The following is a 19,703-nucleotide window of genomic DNA, read 5'->3' on the forward strand; positions in this document are numbered from 1 at the left end:
ATTTATTTCATCCAGAATATCACACTCCTCCTTGATAGCAATATCTGCATTACCCCTTTCCTTTGTGAAAACAGATGCAAAGTATTCGTTAAGAACCCTACCAACATCTTCTGCCTCCACACAAAGATTAGCCTCATGGTCTCTAATAGGCCCTACCCTTTCTTTAGTTACCCTCTTACTCTTAATATATTTATAGAACATCTTAGGGTTTTCCTTAATTTTACTGGCCAAGAATTTCTCGTGCTCTCTCTTAGCATTCCGAATATCCTTTTTAATTTTGCCTCTTAACTTTCTATATTCCTCTCAAGATTCTAAAGTATTTAGCCGTTGGTATATGACATAAGCGTCCCTTTTTTTCTTAATCCTCCCCTGTAAGTCCCCAGACATCAAGGGACCTCTAGAATTATTTTTCCCAGCCTTTTTCTTTAAGGGCACATGTTTGGCCTGAGCACCTCATGTATCAGGAGTTCCTGTCCAGTCTAAAAGGCGCAGCTCAGGAGAGTCGTTTGGAGGGGATGAGTTGTAACAAGGCAGCAATCATCAACATTTCCTCTTTTGCTGATTCTATTGAGAAGTGCAATGAAACATTCATCCAGCACCCTCTACTCCGACTGCATCAGCAAGGTAGATAAGATAGAGCACCATGGAAAAGGAATGTTCGATTCTCCTTGAGTAGTTCTTGCAATTTAATGTAACACTTCCTGCAAAAATCTCAACTCAGATATTGATATTTTGGACTGGAAGCAAATTGGAGTCCCCTGCGCCCCCAAAATTGGGTCCATGCTGTACCTAGCCTGTATGTTTTTGAGGTTGGGCCAAACACTTGATTTGCAGGTCATGTTCAGCTCCAGACCTCATCACCACTTTGATCCAGACAGAGAACCATTAAATGCAGCTCTTTCTGATGGCCTGTTAATGTTAGTGGATGTGGTTCCAGCAGAAGTGGTTGTGCAGTTGACATGGCTGTCTGTGTTCCAAGCTTCCCCTACTTTACACTGCAGAACAACAACTGGAACCGCAGCACAAGTGCAGTATTTGTACACGTGCAGCAGTTATTTTCTGGCACCAGCAGTGCTTTGACACCGGAGGCAGGGACCGAGCTATCTAGTATGGTGGTGTGTGTTTGTGTCTCTGGAAGTCTGCATCCTGTCTCATTTATTGTCGTGCCTCCAAAGGCAACAGTGCTATAAAGGGTATTCTAGTGATTCTACCTCCCATGGGTATAGGTCTGTCACCAACTGAGAGGCTGGACATTGCAGAGCTCCTCAATGGTGTAATGTATGCACCTGTGAGTATGCCCACAGGTATGGAGAACTGTTGAGAGGTGGGTGCCGGAGGGACTGGAGTGCATCATCACCCCCAGCAACCAAATTTTAATTTGATTTTATATGTCTAAAGTTTAATTTGTTTTTGTGCTGGTTCAGTGCCCCCACCCCCCTTTTAGCCAGGGGCACTTGTAATAATTTGTGTTTTTAGTGCCCTAATTAAAAAGACAAGGGCGCATTTGTTTGAAAATGTTTGGCGTGTCACCTCCCTCCGCACCCCCCCCCCCCCTCCCCCACTCCTTTAATCAGGGGGCACTTGATTTAATTGTTTAATTGTTTGCTACAAAATAGTTGTAGACCTGTTGAGAGGTGGGCACCAGAGGGACTGGAGTGCATCATCACCCCCGGCAACCAAATTTAAATTTGATCTTTATGTCCAAAGTTTATTATGTTTAAGTTTGTAGGTTTTAGTGACCCCCCCCCCCCCCTCTTTTAGCCAGGGGGCACTTGTATAATTTGTGTTTTAATGCCCTCAAAAAAAAACAAGGGGGCACTTGAAAAGTTTTTGGAGTGTGCCCCCTCCCTTTAATCAGGGGGCACTCGATTTAAGTTACAACTCAAAATAGTTGTGGAGCTGTTGTGGGCGTGGCCTATTCACTTGGAGCTGTGAGCTTTTGGAGGAAGGAGCTCTTGCAATTCTCTGCCTGCAGGCCTACAAACCGAAGTCCCCAGGAGAGGAGGAAGGGGCCTACTGTTATCAGCACTTCGAGGGAGAGGAGGAGAGCAGCTTCTACACCACTGCCACAGAGTTGGAGAGAGAGGAAAAGAACACCAAATAACATCCTCAACCTGAGAAAACACCATCCATTGTGGAACGAGGGGGAGCTATTAGCTACATCATCCCGAGGTGGGAGTATTGGTGCACTCCCCAAAAAGACTTTGTTTTATTGGTGGAGGGAGGAAAGAAGATAAACTCGAAGGCTAGAACATCGCGGGGTGTGTGTGTGTGTGTGTGTGTGTGTGTGTGTGTGGTTCTTGCTAAAAACTAGGCCCCACACACCACTAAAGTACCCCTCCCCCATTGCCTGGCCCGGGTTAGCTAGAGCTACCTGGGCGAAGACTCGTTCATCAATTATTAACATTGTTAGGAGTACTGTGTCTGGGTAGTTCCAGCTATCCCGGGTGAAGACATCTTCTCCCCCGACCAGAAGACCATCTATTAAGACTTTGTTTTGTATTTACCATCTGGGGAGTGCACCCTTGCAAGCACCCACCCAATGCTGTGAGGGGAGACCAGCTGTCACAGCTTCCCTCTTTCCCATCCCCTCTCTCTCTCTCTCTCTCTCTCTCTCTCTCTTTGTCTCTGTCTCTCCCCTCTCTGAGAGGCCCCTTTCTCCTCTCTTTTAGTATAACATAAAAAATAAGACACTGAGCAGAAGAAAGAAGGCCCCTCCCTGATCATTAAGCAGGGGAGAGGTGTGCCTCATTAAGAACTCCCTCTGCTCAATAAAGAGGGCAATTAAGATCTACCAGGCCCGTGACTTTGGGGTGATTACATCCCTTAAAGGGGCCCTGTAATGGCAAGTCCAGCTACGTCGGTGGCAGGGCCAGCGAAAACCTATGCGCACGTGGCGTCCATGGCCACGGCGCCTCCTGCTGCCCTACCATCATTTAAACTAGTTACAAAAAAACATGGGTCAAGAGCTACACTCACCCAACATGACCATTGAGCAGTGTGTGAGGGCAATGGTTGGGGTAGTTCGCCTCTCGGCCATTGTCGTCATCTCCAAGATGTCCAGCAAGGCTGTGTTCTTCCTGGGGTCAGAGCAGGCGGTGTCCCTGGCCCTTGAAAAGGGGCTCACGGTGAGCGGGACCTTCCTGCCAGTGGATCCTCTTGGGTCCACCGTGCAGAGGGTCATCATCTCGAACGTCCCACCCTTTGTTCCCGGTGAGCTCCTCCTTCCTCACCTATGCCAACTGGGGGAGGTAAGGTCGGTGATAAACCCCATACCGCTCGGCCTCAGGGAGGCCAGCCTCCATCACCTGTTCTCCTTCCGCCACCAGCTTTTTATTTGGCTGGAGTGGGAGGAGATAACGGAGCAAACATTCAGCGTGGTCCACGAGGGGACTGCCTACCGCGTCTTCTGGATGTCGGATGGCGTGCAGTGCCACGCCTGTAGGGAGGTGGGGCACGTTCACAAGAACTGCTCTTCCTCCAAGGCTGCTAAAACAGCCAAAGCGGCCAAGGCTGGCGCCACCGCCACTCCTCCCCCTAGTACTATCCGCGTGCCGGGAGCCGTAGGTGTGCGGGCATCGTTGGAAGCCTTTGTCTTCGCAGCCTCCGGCAGTGGGGAGGGAGTGCATCTGGTCGGAAGGAAGGCGTGGTGCAAAACCAAACACCTTCAGGTAAGTCCCCTCAGTGGACCAGACAGCCCGATCACCGCGCTCAGCCAACCCCTGTCACCGGCGAGCGCGGGGTATCCCGAGCCCTTGACCGCTACCGTGGAGAGTTTACCATCCGCGGTCAGGCTCGGGCACGGGAAAGACAATGCAAAGGTGGGAGCAGAGCCAGAGGCCTCGGCAGATATGGAGGTCTCCCTGCCTCCGTGCCCCCACAGACAAAAAAGGAGGCACCACTCCAATGAAGCGGAGGAGGAACAACATACCTCCATGGAGGAGTTGGTGCCCGCCGCGTGTCCTGCGCCCCTCACCAGCGCTCCCAAACCGCGTCGAAGGCGATGGAGGGGGAAGTCTGTCCCTGGGGAGGTTGAGACAGCCGAGGCTGCCCTGCCTTTGCCTCCCAGGGATAGGGAAGAAGACCTGCCTGTTGCGGGGGGCGCGGGGCCACCACAAGAATGTGTCGCCGCCGGGTTGAGCGTCCCGGGGACTGAGGCGGACAAGGCCGAAAAGGCCGAATCCGAGCCCGCCCAGCCAATTATTGACATCCCCCGGGATCTGCTTGACCTGGCAGAAAAACAAAAAGAAAATGAAAAATATAATCAATTTCCTGAACATCCACCTACTGGGTCGCAGGGTGGTGGCGGGGAGGGTGAGGAACCCCAATCTTCGTCCCTCATGCTGGAGCCGGGGGACTTGGAGGAACTGGAGCTGTTTTTCGGACCATTTTTTCCGTGTTCCCAGGTGCCTGGGGAGGAGGGGGACCCCGTCCACTGCCGCTTCCCGACCCGGCATCCCAGGGAGGACTCCTCTGCCGATGATCCTGGGGGTAGGATCAGGACAGAGGTAGGGCCAGATGGTGCGGCCGGGTTGTTTGCCGTGTCCCGTGTGGTCGACAGACCGGCTGCTGGCGGTGACCTCCCGGAGGGGGACGGGGACTCTGAGGGTGCGGGAGAAAATCTGGAGTCCATCACCAGTGAGGTGGTGGATCTCCTCGTGCCCGCCGCTGAGTCCACCTTCATTACTGCCAAGGAACTCTGGGACTTTTTGGCCAAATGCCAGGGTCGCCGCAATAGAGTCCATCTGGCCCGGGATAAATGGTCCAAGCTGGCACTGCTCATCAGGTCTGTCCGCGCCGCCATCAAAACCATGGGCATGAGATGGGCCTTATCAAAACCAGAAAGCCTTGAGCTGCGCCGGCTCAAAACATTCCTCGTTGAGTTTCTGAGGGAGTGGACGTCATCAAATGACTCCGCTCCCTCCCCGATGCCACCCCCCCCCCGCACACAGTAGTTTAAGGTAGAGGTTGCACTATGCTTTTGCCATGAAGATAACCATAGCCAGCTTCAATATCAAAGGCGGCAGAGAGGCATGCCGTAGATTTAACAATTTTTCGCTCCTACGGGAGGGGAAATATGCGGTGTGCTTCCTGCATGAAATCCACACTGTTCCGGGAGACGAGACCACATGACTCCTGGAATGGCAAGGACAGGTCCGCATGAGCCACCTCACTGCCACTTCTTGTGGGGTGGCTATCTTGCTGGCCCCACCTTTGCAGCCGGATATCTTGGGGGTCTAGGGCTCTGTGCCAGGCCACTTGCTCCATGTCACGGTTTGCCTGGGGGACGTGCCACTCCATCTCGTGAACGTGTACGCCCCCCAGCCCGGCCCGCAGCAAACACGCTTCTTCGAAGAAGTGTCTACTCTTCTTGGCTCCGACGACGTCGGCGACTGCTTTGTCCTCGGGAGGGGATTTTAACTGCACCCTCGAGACGAGGGACCGCTCCGGTGCCCCGCAGAGCATGACAGCGATGGAGAAGTTGAGGGACCTGGTTGTGACCTTCGACTTGGTGGACGTCTGATGAAATTTCCCTCCCAACCCCAGTGCCTTTACTTGGGTGAGGCCTGGAAGAGGATGGTCCAGAATCGACCGCCTTTACGTGTATCGGGCGTACATCTCCTGCGTTCCGGCGGCCTCCATGCAGCCGGTGCCGTGCTCAGACCACCACCTGGTGTGGACGGAGCTCGCTTCGCTCCGCGCACGGACGGGGTCCGCGTATTGGCATTTTAACAACCAGCTGCTGGAGGACGAGCGGTTCCGAGATTTGTTCCACCACTTCTGGGCTGACTGGAGAAGGAAGCGGGGGGGCTTCCCCTCCTTGAGGTTATGGTGGGACATGGGCAAGGCTCACATCCGTCTCTCCTGTCAAGAGTATGCGAAGGGGTCGACCAAGAGGCAGGAGGCCAGGGTGGGGGCACCTGGAGAAGGAGGTGCTCGATTTAGAATCCCGTCTCGGGTCAAGTTGTCGAGGACCTGGCCCTGCGGACGGTGTACGAAGTGAAGAAGGCCGCACCAAAGGACCTGCAGCTTGTCGGGTCCCAAGGCGTGTTCGTGAGGTCGAGCATCCGGTTTCTCTGGGATCTGGAACACAGCTTCTACTCGCTGGAAAAAAGACAGGGGGTCTATAAGCAGCTCTTGATGCTGCTGGCTGACGACGGAGCTCTGGTCTTGGATCCGGAGGGCATCAGCAACAGGGCCCGAGACTATTACGGGGCTCTGTTCTCTCTGGATCCATCCAGCAAGGAAGTGTGCAGAGTTTTGTTGGAGGAACTGCTGAAGGTCGGCTCGGAGGGCGCCAAACGTCTGGACGCTCCACTTGGCTTGGCAAAGCTAACCGGTGCCCTCGACCAGCTCTCGAGGGGAAAGTCCCCGGGACTGGACGGGCTGACTATGGTGTTCCACAGGGCGTTCTGGGACGTCCTCGGGGGGTGACTATGCACAGGTCCTGGGGGAAAGTCTGGCGACTGGGTAGATGCCCCTCTTTTGACACAGGGCAGTCATCATCCTACTGCTTAAGAAGGGCGATCTCTGCCTACTTAAGAACTGGCGTCGGTCTCCCTCCTCAGCACGGATTACAAAATTTTTGCCAGGGCGATGTCTGCTCGCCTTGGCACCGTGCAGGACCACATGATCCACCCTGACCAGTCCTCCACAGTCCCAGGCCACACAATCCACGGTAACATCCATCTGGTCCGGGACCTGGTCCACCATTCCCAGAGGGCTGGTCTGTCGGTCGCCTTCCTTTCCCTAGATCAGGAGAAGGCGTTTGTCAGTGTGGATCACGATTATCTTTTCGGGACTCTGCGCGCTTTCGGATTCGAGGCACATTTCGTCGCCCGGATCCGACTTTGGTACGCTGCCGCGGAGTGTCTAATTAAGGTTAACGGGTCTTTGACGGCGCCCCTTCGCTTTGGGAGAGGGGTGCACCAGGGATGCCCCATGTCCAGCCAGTTATATGCCATATGCGTGGAGCCTTTCTTGCACCTCTTGCGGAAGAGATTGACGGGACTGGCTCTGCAAGGGCCGGGTATGGAGGTCATCCTCTCGTCTTACGCCGATGACGTGCTCCTCATGGTCGAGGATCCCATTGACCTGTGGAGGATGCATGAGTACCGTAAGATTTATTCGGCCGCATCCTCTGTCAGGATCAACTGGGAGAAATGTTCCGGACTCCTGGTGGGTCAGTGGGTGAACTCCCTGCCGGAGGAGCTCAGGCCTTTTGCCTGGAGTACAACCCATCTCCTCTACCTGGGAGTCTACCTTAGCCCTGATGAGGAAGCCTGACCGGCAAACTGGCAAGAGCTGGAGGCCAAAGTCGGCGCTGGACAGGACTGCTCTGAGTGCTGTCCTACAGAAGTCGAGCACTAGTCATAAACCAGCTGGTGCCAGCTATGCTGTGGTACCAGTTGGTCACTTTGACCCCTCCCCCTGCGTTTGTCACAAAGATACAGAAGAAGCTGGTAGACTATTTCTGGAATAATAGGAATCACTGGGTCTCTGCTGCGGTTCTGAGTCTCCTGCTTAGGGATGGCGGTCAGGCGTTGGTGTGCGTGAGCACCCAGGCTGCGACTTTCCACCTTCAAACCCTGCAGAGATACCTGTACTCGAGCACCTTCCTAGGTGGTGTGCGCTGGTGACGTAGTTCTTCCACCAGCAGTACTGCTTCAATTAAGACACACAGCTCCTGTTTGTGAGCCTGGGAGGCGTCCAGACTGCCATGCGGGGGCTGCCTGTCTTTTACCAGGAACTCATCAGGGTGTGGAACACTGTCACCACCAAGCGCAGTTCTTCCCCATCTGGAGTGGCGGCTGTCCTTTGGGAGCCGCCGCTCAGGAATCCGTACCTCCACGATTGCGGTTTTAGGTGGCAGGCGGATGAGGGGGCTGTGTTTGGCAAGGTGACCAGGGTCAGGGACCTGCTCGATGGCGGAGGAGGGGCTGGATGGCGCCAGAGGAGCTGGCACAGTGCCTATCCTGGGCCGACGTCCGGCATGCTGCCAATGCCATCGAGTCGCTAAAAACAGTACTGGGCCCTAACTTCGTTAGGTGTGTCGAGGATGCTCAAGCACGTGCAGCGATCCCGTCCGAACTGACTCCCGTCCAGACGGAATTCCTCATCAGCACCAAGCACTGAAACCTCCCTCCGGAGCCGGAGCCTCACAACTTGAACCTCCTCTGGGAAATCCCCTCTGTGCCTTTCAGTTCTGCGTGGAGGGGTTTCCTGTACAGGCTGCTCTTGCACACTCTCCACTTTGCCATCCTCGTCTGCCGTCCGGGCACACCATGGCGTACCATCGTGCCGTCCAAAGGAGGCAGGGGTTCCCAATGGAGTGCTCACTATGCGGGAGTCCTCCCTTTATTTATTGGGGACTTGGCCTGGATGGTGGTGCATGGAGGAGTGGTCTGGAGGAGTCAGTGTTCCATGTAGATGTCGAATGTGTGAGGTTGCAGCCCCTATTCCATTATTTGAAGGGGCTGATCCTCAAATTCTGGTTGTACATCAGTCCCATACTCCTGATCTTTGGGCACCATGTGCGGAGGGGAGCAGGCAGGTCTAGTGAAGGTGAGGTGAGGTGGGGTTGGGGGGGGGGCGGCGACATGTATGAGGAAGCAGTGGGGGTAAGGTTGTTTGGTTTGGCTGAGGGAGCAGTGAGCATGGGGGTTTTATTTACTTGTGGGGGAAGTGTGCATGAGGAGCAGTGAGGTTGTGGTAGAAGGTCAAAATAGGCTGTCTTGATGGCCAGAATGTGGGGTTTAAAGAAAGAAAGACTTACATTTCTGTAGTGCCTTTCACGACCACCGGACGTCTCAAAGCGCTTTACAATGAAGTACTTTTGGAGTATAGTCACTGTTGTAATGTGGGAAATGCAGCAGCCAATTTGCGCATGGCAAGCTCTCACAGACAACAATATGATAATGGCCAAATAATCTGTTTTGGTTATGTTGACTGAGGGATAAATATTCGTTGGGACACTGGGGATAACTCCCCTGCTCTTCTTGGAAATAGTGCCATGGAATCTTTTACATCCACTTGAGAGAGCAAACGTTTAATGTCTCATCCGGAAGACAGCACCTCCGACAGTGCAGCACTCCATCAGCACTGCACTGGAGTGTTAGCCTAGATTTATGTGCTCGAGTCCCACTCCACTTGTGGGCAAAGTATGGCACTTAGGTTTGATTTCAGTCTGAAGGAGCAGCCAGACAGGGATGGAGTAGGAGCTAGCGTTTGCTGGAAATAAATATGTTGGCTTCAGTCTTGCTGTTGTAGGAAGTTCTGCTTGCCTGACATTAATCATGGCTGAGCAAATCAAGCAGCATACTGGTCATCATGGAGCTGAGGAAGGTGAAGGAGAGGTATATCTGGTACACTCATAATAAAGGATGAAGCTGAGTACTGTATACAATGAGCAAGTGTGACCTTAGCTCCTTTAATAAGACTCCTGAGTGCAGGTACCTCGTGGGTGACCTGCTTATATACCGTGCTCCCAAGGGATGCTTTTAATATATGAAAGCTATTCCTATATATGATGTAGACGAAGAAAATTAGGGGCCGGGATATCTTTGCATGGAGGGAGGAGGAACCAATGCAAGAAATAGGCTTGCTGCATTGGAGCAAGCGGTGGTGAAACCAATTGAGGTTGGGACCAGAGGTGGGAACACACCTCCGGCATCAGATCGTCACTCTGATCTAAAATAAAGCTGCGTTGTTTCACTTCTAGGCTGCATTAAACATGGCGAGCCAATGCCTTTCTGAGAATCTGAGGCAACATCAGATTCTTTATGCTGCTATCCATCCCAGCTGGGTTAGAACCCACATGGGAGGGATAAAGGTAAGTGCTTTCTGTGGTACGAGCCATACAGACCATATGTCCAAAGTATCCGATTTCAGCTGAGTAGTGGGAGGGTTACAAGTGTCTCCGTAGCGCTGAGCTTGGGTGAGAGGGGGGTATTGGCTAAGATTCTCTCTCCTGATTATTATTGTTGGTCTCTCTACCTCCCCCGACCACCCTGGTATGGGAAGCACTTTGGTGTAGCACAGGATCGTGTTTGGCTATGATTTAAGCCCCCAAAATGAAATTGTTGCTGATACTGTTCAAACTCGCATGAAAAATAACATCTGGCTGAATTGCTATCCTTGAGGGCACAGAGAAAGCTGCAGGTAGTGGTTTGGGGTGGGTTGGGGGGCTCCAAATCAAGCCATTTCAAACCTGTTGCCAATTTAGACATTAGCCTCAAACTGCTTTAAAGGTGAATGCAAGACGTACTTGGATTCAGGAAAATTAAAAGTGGGAATAGGAGTTTGTGACTGGTTGGTGCATAGAGACCTACATTTAGCATACAGAAGAAGGTGTGTATCAGTCTATAATACTCAGCATACAGAAGGTGTGCATCAGTCTGTAACACTCAGCTTACAGAAGGTGTGCACTAATCTGTAATGCTCAGCATACAGAAGGTGTGCATCAGTCTGTAATAGTCAGCATATAAAAGGTGTGTAACACCAACTTCTGTAACATGCCAACTGGGCAGGCATACAAGTACAGTACGGACACCTGATTATATTTGGATCAACCCAATCTTGGTTGAATCTAGTTTTATTTATTTATCTTGTTTTTCAGGCTCCCTTGATAGTCACTGACAGTGTCTGCAGTATGATGAAAGTGCTGGCCAGCCTGTCACAGAATGATACTGGAAAGTACCTGGATTGGGCGGGAAAGGCGCTCCCCTGGTGATGAGGTCTGACCTGGTTACAGGGTATTTTACTGTATGATCTAAGCACTGCACAGCCATGGATAATGCCATTTTACTTGTAATTACAGATTCATTGAAGGTCACTACTGTCAGACTAGCACATACATCCAGCAGAAATGTCACACTCCACCACCCCCTCCTCCTGCCTGGATTGGGTTAATGCACAGCTGATTCCTGTACTGTTCATATCTGCACTTATTATGTTAGAGCTATCATATTGGGCTAGAAATAACGGTCCAGGCGTAGCTCTGGAGTATGCCTCCAACCCGCGAAACAATTACAAAAATACCTGCTGACAGCCAGGTTGCAAAAAGTTGCAGTGTGGGACCTAAAGGTGGAGGGCAGCGTAATGGCCTACGGATCCCAGGGTCGCAGGTGGTATGGAAGTGTACCTGGGATCACATGCGCCTGGCTCTCCAATCAATGAACAGAATTCCATTTCAATCATTTACGAAGGGAATCCCCTGATATGAAATGGAATCCTGAAATGTAATAATTATACAATTAACAGAATTGGAATTTTATTCATATTTGCCTTCATTCCACCAACCTAAATAAAAATGAATTTTATACATCATTAATCCGGGCCAATATTTATATAAATTCATTTAAGACTGTGTATGTGCATAATTTAGGATATGAAGATGTTTAATTTAAGCCTTAGATATCCTCTTACATTGATGCAAGCAAGCCCAGTTCCTGATTGCATCAACCATAAGACTTACATGGACAATTGCTGGCCAGTCGCTGGACAAGTAGTCAACTCAACTGTGCGCCAGTGATTGCTTTTTTGTGCCCCCCGTGGATGGCCTGTCTGCACGTACATTGACGGGCTGCAATTTACATATTTCTGAGAGTCCAGCATCATGCACTCTGCAATTTCAGGGCAATTGCCTATTTTGATGTTTAATAACTTGTGGGATACTCTGAAATTAGCCGAATGGTTACGTGTGTTTGATCCAGAATTATCTCATGGGTCTCATCTGAATAAAGCCAACTGAACATGTCGCAGGTTCCATCATTGTATGTGTGCTAAATTCTGTAATCCAACCTGTTGCACATGAATGGGATGCTGATTCACTTACCTGCACAGTCAAAGACTGATCATTCATTTCTATTGACTGACTGACTGACTATTGTAACCATGGAATTAGATTTTTTTCTATCTGATATTTAACGGACTTTTTTATAAAGAAGCAAGTAGAAGACAAAACTTTCCTTTTTTGAATGCCTTCCTATATCTAGTACAATGAGCCACTTTAAAGCTGGACCAATCTGTAGACTCTGGACAGGATTTCCAATTCCCTGCACACTGCCAGCAGTTTTACTGTACATTTAAATTGAATGGGAGGAAAATCACCAGCTGGCTAGCTCACAAGTGGAAGACTTTGATCTCCTTGTTAGTCCTGATCAGGTGGTGGATCCAGTTTTTGCTTCCTAACTTTTAATTCTTCAGACCTGCAAACAACTTCCTTTTGGGCTCTGATTGAATAGTTCAAACCATATTATACTATTGTTGGAGATGATGCACATTATACAACAAGGACACGTTGCTCGTTAAGCTGTCCTGATCTGCAATGTGCCCAGCATGGTATGCAGCCAGGCAAGTTACAAGAAGTCATCTGGTCTCTCCGCATAGGATAAGTGTCCAACCTAAAGGCAGTGACATTGATTGACGGCTGCAGGTTTGAGTTTGCTGGAAGCCTCTTTTTTTGATCCCTTGATCTGAAAGGATTGTCAGCAACCTCTAATGCCCACTTTCTCTGGCACTCCTCTTGGATGTCTACCTAGCACAAACCCAGGAAATGATGTAGGAGGTGTACTGTGCTTGCCTTTTTCAGGGAGGACATTCCTTCCCATGCTCAGGATGCCATGGCATGGTGGGTCTGTTCCAAAGTTCCAAGGTGGGTAACTGATCTGGGAGGGTAAAACTGCCTACCTACCCTTCTATTCATCAAGTGGGTAGGGTTTTTAAAATCCCCATCCCTGTTATCTGGTCCTTGTAAGGGTTTTCACATTAAACTGGTTTGTCTTTAATGTGAATATATTCTAGCTTTACCAATGCAAGAATGGAGAAAGCAACACATTGATGCATCAAATAGTTAATGTGTGAAAGTTCATGTGTGCTCATACAATAAATAGTGAGTAATTGGTGATATTTTAAAAGGCTATTGTTTGCATGACCAAGCTAGGCAGGCACAGCAGAAGGTTGTGTACAAGGCAGATCAGGTGCTTTGCATTAGCATTGTGTTATGTACCTTGATAACAGGAATGTTAAGATAAAAACATAGACAGGAATCTGTTTCTGATCATGTAAACTACAGGTTCTCTGACGCACAAACAGAGCTGGTACACAAATCTTTGAAGTTCGTGAGACAAGTTGATAAAGCTGTTAAAAGAAGCATAAGGATCTTTGCCTTTTTAAATAGAGGCATGGAGTACAAAAACAAGAAAGTTACGCTGAATCTTTATAAAGAACTGATTAGGCCTCAGTTGGGGTATTGTATCTAATTCTGGGCATCACACTTTAGCAAGGATGTCAAAACCTTGGAGAAGAGATTTACTAGAATGGTATGAAGGTCTTCAGTTACGTGGAGCAACTAGAGAAGCTGGGATTGTTGTTCTTGGATCAGTGAAGGTTAAGGGAAAATTTAATTGAGGTGGTGAAAATTGTGAAGAATTTTGATGGAGTAGATAAGGAGGACCTTTTACTGCTGGCGGGAGGGTCAGAATCAAGAGGACCCAGATTTAAGGTGATTGGCAAAAGGATCGGGGGAGAGGAGAATTTTTTTTACACACGAATGGTTATGATCTCGAATGCATTGCCTGAAAGGGTGCTGGAAGCAGATTCAATGGTAACTTTCAAATGGGAATTGCATATATCCTTGAATGTTTTTTTCTTTTCAGGGATGTGGGGAAAGAGCAGAGGAATGGGACTATTTAGATGGCTCTGTCAAAGAGCTGGTACAGACATGATGGGCCAAATGGCCTCCTTCTGTGCTATATGATTCTGATAGCAGGCAATGATCACCTGAGGATGCCGCCTCCATGATCTCAAATCAATGTTCCACCCACCCTCCCCCCCACCCCCCACCCCCTCACCCCTGCAGAACCAGGCTTTCAAAAACCACAACCAATACCCAAAGGTATCCGCAGTAACCAACTCAACATGAGAAGTCTGCCGCTCACTGAATATACCCAGGTCATGTCAGCTATCTACTCCTATCCAGCACAACATTGAATTCCTAGAAACCTTTTTCTTAAACAGGTTCAGGATCTGCCATGAGAAGGGCACTAACAACTAGGCCAGTTGCTGCACACAATAAAGTCCAAGCATAATTTCAAATATACAGATAGGAAAACCATTAAGTCCTCAGCTCACCCATGCAGAAAGACTGTACAGTCTCGTTCCAACCACTAACCACCCCTTGCCCCATCACAGCATTCAGCAAACACTCGAGTGAGGTCACGGTTTTTATCTCCATTACTTTCCCTGGAAGTCCACCCCAGGTGTTGATTATTATTTGTGAAAACATCCTAACATCCATGCTTTATTTATCTTTTATTTGTTTGAAACCATTTTCCTTGTCTTACTGATTTATTTGAATAATATTCTGGACCTTTTTCTATGCTATTTACTGTAATTACCCATTGAATGTCTCCCATCTCATTAGCTGTTTTCTATTTCATATACTTTTATGAGGCCCTTCTCTTGGTCCCCTTTCAAAGGAAAAAAAGCTTGTATTTATAAAGTAAATGATCATATCCTCATGACATCCCATCATGCATTCAGAACCAGTTACTTGCTTTTGAAGTGTAGCCACAGTTATGATAAAAACATGAGTATCTGCAGAAGACAACTTGAACACAGCATAGTCCCATGAACAGTAAATGAGATAAATGATCATTAAACTGTTGAGGGAAGGATGTTAGCCAGGACACTGGGAGAATACATTGCTCTTTGAATAGTCTCATGGGATCATTTATATCCACCTGAACAGGCAGGCAGGCTTCAATTTAAAGTCCCAACAAAAAGACAGCCACTCTGACAACACAGCATCCCCACAGTACTAGATAGAAGAAGCTGGATTATGTACCCAAGTTCTGGAGAGATGTTTAAATCTATAAATTTCTGATTGAGAATCAGAGGGTCTATTAAAAGATCCAAGCTGTTACTCTCGAAGCGGAATGGCCTGAGTTTTTTCTGTCTTTCCCCATAATTCAGCCTTTTTCTGCCTCGCCTTCAGAGTTTAACTGTCCCTCTTGTGTATTAGTGAGCAGAACTGAAAACAGTACTCAAACTATAGTTTTAAAAACACTTGCTCTCCCGTATACTTCCAAACATCGCTTCCTTTGGTTTTTGCAGCTCTATAATATCGAAAAAGTACCAAAGTACAGGACGAGCTGGAAAGGTGCGGTGCTGGGAGGGGTGTGGTGCTTGGAGCGGGAGGCGGAGCTAGTGTCGAACAGCCTGAGAGTAGGTGCGGTGGCAGAGGCGCTAGGGTTCAAGTGGTTGTGATCACTCAGTTGAAGAGGGTTTGGTGCGTGAACTGTCCCCAGGTGGTCCAGACTGACCATGGCGGATCTAAAGGCTGAAACTGTTCTAATTACCGGGGCGAACAGGGGCATCGGGCTGGAAATCGTTAAACAGCTGGTCAGCTCCAAATCTCCACCGGCTCGGATTTTTGCAACGTGTCGGCAGCCGAGCGCTGCCCAGGTAAGAGAGGGAACATCTGTCAGGGGGAGGGGAAGCCCTGTCAGAGAAGGGGATCATCTGTCGTAGGATGAAACAGCTATCAGAGGAAACATCTGTCAGAAAGAGGGGAGCAAATGCCTATCAGAGAGGGGGAACATCTGTATGAGAGCGAGAACACATCTTACAGCAGGAACATTTGTGTATGAGAGAGAAGGGGACCCGAGAGATGGAAGCAATTGAGAAAGAGAGGTGGAAGCAATTGTCAGAGAGAAGGGAACTTCTGTCAAAAAGGAGGCATCAATGAGAGAAGGGAACAATGGAAATGATCCGACAGAAGCGGCATCCATCAGAAAGAAGTAGACCATGTGTTAGAGAGGGTGGGCAATATCTGAGAGAGAGCACATCTGTAGCAAGGATGGTCGACGGAGGTAGAACCTCTCAGAGAAAGAGGAGAATATTTCTCAGAGACAGAGGTACCTCTATCAGAGAGAGAGAGCAGGAAATCCGTCGGCAAGAGTGAGTCAGGCGGGAGCCTCATACATTTATGCACTTTAGCCATTATAATCTCTATTACAACTGCACTTATCTGCTGCTGCTAACTGTCTCCTTAAACCCCTCTCCCCTGTCTCCACCACACTCACCTCCAGCAATGTGTGAGGAGCTCATGGACTTCTTTGTATAAAAAAATCTAGACCATCCGATCAGCTGTTTCTGCAAGTTCCCTTCCTTCACCTTGCCCACAGGGCCAAACTTCATCTGACGCTCCCACCTGCCCTAGCCCTAAACTCATATATTTCTCTAGTTTCTCTTTGATCTCCCTTCTTAATCTCTCCAAATTCATCTTGTCCATGAGACCCATTTCCTGCTCTCTTGACCCTATTCCCACTCAACTGCTGACCACCCAACTTCCTTTTTTGGCTCCCATGTTAGCTGACATTGTTAACAGTTCTCTGTCCTCAAGTACTGTTCCCCTCTCCTTTAATTCCATTGTCATCACCCCTCTCAAAAAAAAACCCTTGAGCTCCACTTTGCTTGCGAGCTATCGCCCCACCTCCAGCCTCTCGTTCCTGTCCAAAGTACTTGAATGTGTTGTTGCCTCCCAAATCGTGCTAATCTTTCCATGAATTCAATGATTGAATCCCTTCAATCTGGCTTTCGCCCCTGCCATTGTACCGAAACTGCTCTCATCAAAGTCACAAATGACATCCTTTGTGACTGTGACAAAGGTAAACTATCCCTACTCATCCTTCTGGACCTGTCTGCAGCCTTTGACACAGTTGACCACTCCATCCTCCTCCAGCGCCTCTCCACCAATGTCCAGCTGGGTGGGACTGCACGCGCCTGGTTCCATTCTTATCTATCTAATCGTAGCCAGAAAATCTCCCTTATCGTTACCTCTAGTGTTCCCCAAGGATTTGTCCTTGGTCCCCTCTTATTTCTCACCTACGTGCTGCCCCTTGGCGATATCATCCGAAAACACGGAGTCGGTTTCCACATGTACGCAGATGACATCCAGCTCTACCTCTCCACCACTTCTGTCAACCCCTGCTTGGTATCTAAATTGTCAGATTGCTTGTCTGACATCTAGTACTGGATGAGCAGAAATTTTCTCCAATTAAATATTGGGAAGACCGAAGCTCTTATCTTTGGTCCCCTCCACAAACTGCGTTCCCCAACCACTGAATCCATCCCTCTCTCTAGCATCAATCTGAGGGTGAACAAGATTGTTCACAACCTAGGTGTCATATTTGACTGGAATGTGTTTGCAGAAACATATCCGCGGCATAACTAAAACCGTCTTTCTCCACCTCCATAACATTACCCGCCTCCACCCCTGCCTCAGCTCTTCTGCTGCTGAAACCCTCATTCATGCCTTTGTTTCATCTAGATTTGACTATTCCAACTCACTCCTGGCCTGCCTTCCACATTCCACACTACGTAAACTTCAAGTCATCCAAAACTCAGCAGCCCACGTACTAACCCGCACCAAGTCAAGATTGCCCATCAACCCTGAACTTTCTGACCTACAATGGCTCCCAGTTAAACAACACTTGATTTCAAAATTCTCATCCTTGTTTACAAATCACTCCATGGCATAGCCCCTCCCTATCTTTGTAATCTTTTTCAACCTCACAAGATGTCTGCACTCCTCAAATTCTGGCCTCTTGAACATCCCTCATTAAAGCTGCTCAAACATTGGTGAATGTGCCTTCAACTGCCTGGGCCCTGTTCTAGAACACTCTCCCTAAACCTGTACGCCTCTCTACCTCTCTTTCCTCCTTTAAGATGATTCTTAAAACCTATCTCTTTAAGCAAACTTTTGGTCATCTGCCTTAATAATTTCTTCTGTGGCTCGGTGTCAAATTTATCTGTTTGTTTTGTAACACTGTTGTGATGTCCCTTGGAACATTTTGCTATGTTAAAGGCACTATATAAATAAAAGTTTTTATATTAATGTAATAGAATTCTGAAGCCATCTTAACTAGGGCATCAGTGGATGACCACAGTGGCTGCCCCGACAGCAAGATTCTGGTCAGATACCGAAAAGGCCTTGTAAGGAGCAGGATTTCTCCTCTGGGTCCTACAAATGAAGACTATGCCTCTCCTTCCTAGACTCCCCCCACCTGCACCTTCCTGATCCAGTGACTATTTCAGACTGTTTCATTTTTCTACAACTAGAAGATGCTCTTTTAGTTCTAACTGGGACAGTGAAGTCTCAAAGGTTATGCATGCTCTTACCATATAATGGAAGGGGTCCATGTGAAGGAGTTAAGTATAGTTCAGTTTGTGCTCAGGGTCATACCCTTTGATACCAAGTGCCACGTATTGACTATCTCTAACAAGTGAGAGTCTAGCCACCAACCATTGACATTCAACGGCATTACCATCGTCGATTCCCCTTTCATCAACATCCTGGTGGTTACCATTGACCAGAAACTTAACTGGACCAGCCACATAAATATTGTGGCTACAAGAGCAGATCAGAGGGTGGATATTCTGTGGCATGTGTCTCACCTCCTGACTCCCCAAAGCCTTTCCACCATCTACAAAGCACAAGTCAGGAGTGTGATGGAATATGCTCCACTTGCCTGGATGAGTCCAACTCCAACAACACTCAGGACGCTCGACACATTCAGAACAAAGCAGTCCACTTGATTGGCACCCCATCTACCATCTTAAACACTCGCTCCCTCCACCACCGCACACTGTGGCTGCAGTGTGCACCATCTACAAGATGCACTGCAGCAACTTGCCAAGGCTTCTTAGACTGAATATCCCAAACACACGACCTCAGAACATAAGAACATAAGAAATAGGAGCAGGAGTAGGCCATTTGGCCCCTCAAGCCTGCTCCACCATTCAATAAGATCATGGCTGATCTGATCATGGACTCAGCTCCACTTCCCTACCCACTTCCCATAACCCTTTACTCATTTATCACTCAAAAATATGTCTATCTCCGCCTTAAGTATATTCAATGACCCAGTCTCCACAGCTCTCTGGAGCAGAGAATTCCATAGATTTACAATACTCTGAGAGAAGAAATTTCACCTCATCTCAGTTTTAAATGGACGGCCCCTTAATCTGAGACCATGTCCCCTAATTTTAGTTTCTCCTATGACTGGAAATATCCTCTCTGCATCCACCTTGTCGAGCTCCTTCATTATCTTATGTTTCAATAAGATCACTTCACATTCTTCTGAACTCCAGAGTGTATAGGCCCAACCTACTCGACCTATCCTTATAAGTCAACCTCCTCATCTCCGAAATCAACCTAGTGAACCTTCTCTGAACAAACTCCAATGCAATATATCCTTCCTTAAATACGGAGACCAAAACTGTACGCAGTACTCCAGGCGTGGCCTCACCAATACCTTGTACAGTTGTAGCAGGACTTCTCTGCTTTTATACTCTCTACCACCTAGAAGGACAAGGAGAGCAGGCGCATGGGAACACCATCATCTCCAAGTTCCCCTCCAAGTCACACGCCATCCTGACTTGGAAATATATCACCGTTCCTTCATCGTCGCAGGGTCAAAATCCTGGAACTTCCTCCCTAACAGCACTGTGGGAGTATCTTCACCTCACAGACCGCAGCGGCTTAAGAAGGTGGCTCACCATCACCTTTTCAAGGGCAATTAGGGATGGGCAATAAATGCTGGCCTTGTCAGCGATGCCCAAATCCCATGAACAAAAAAAAAGAATGGGGTGGGGGGAGACAGGGGCGTCAACAGGGGAGGGAGGGATGGAAGGAG

General features: G+C 48.8%; 1 protein-coding gene across 2 annotated transcripts in view; it reads left to right on the forward strand.

Moving 5' to 3' along the window:
* The first annotated feature begins 15,222 nt into the window (after positions 1-15,222).
* The window catches only part of LOC139227019 (C-signal-like), a 30,733-nt gene continuing 26,252 nt past the window's right edge, over positions 15,223-19,703 (forward strand). For both annotated transcript variants that reach the window (XM_070858108.1, XM_070858109.1), the window contains exon 1: positions 15,223-15,468. In XM_070858108.1, coding sequence (XP_070714209.1) covers positions 15,328-15,468 — 141 coding nt within the window. In that variant the 5' untranslated portion in view covers positions 15,223-15,327. The remainder of the gene's footprint in view (positions 15,469-19,703) is intronic.

Source organism: Pristiophorus japonicus, chromosome 16, assembly GCF_044704955.1.
Source record: "Pristiophorus japonicus isolate sPriJap1 chromosome 16, sPriJap1.hap1, whole genome shotgun sequence".
NCBI classification, from domain to species: Eukaryota; Metazoa; Chordata; class Chondrichthyes; family Pristiophoridae; genus Pristiophorus; species Pristiophorus japonicus.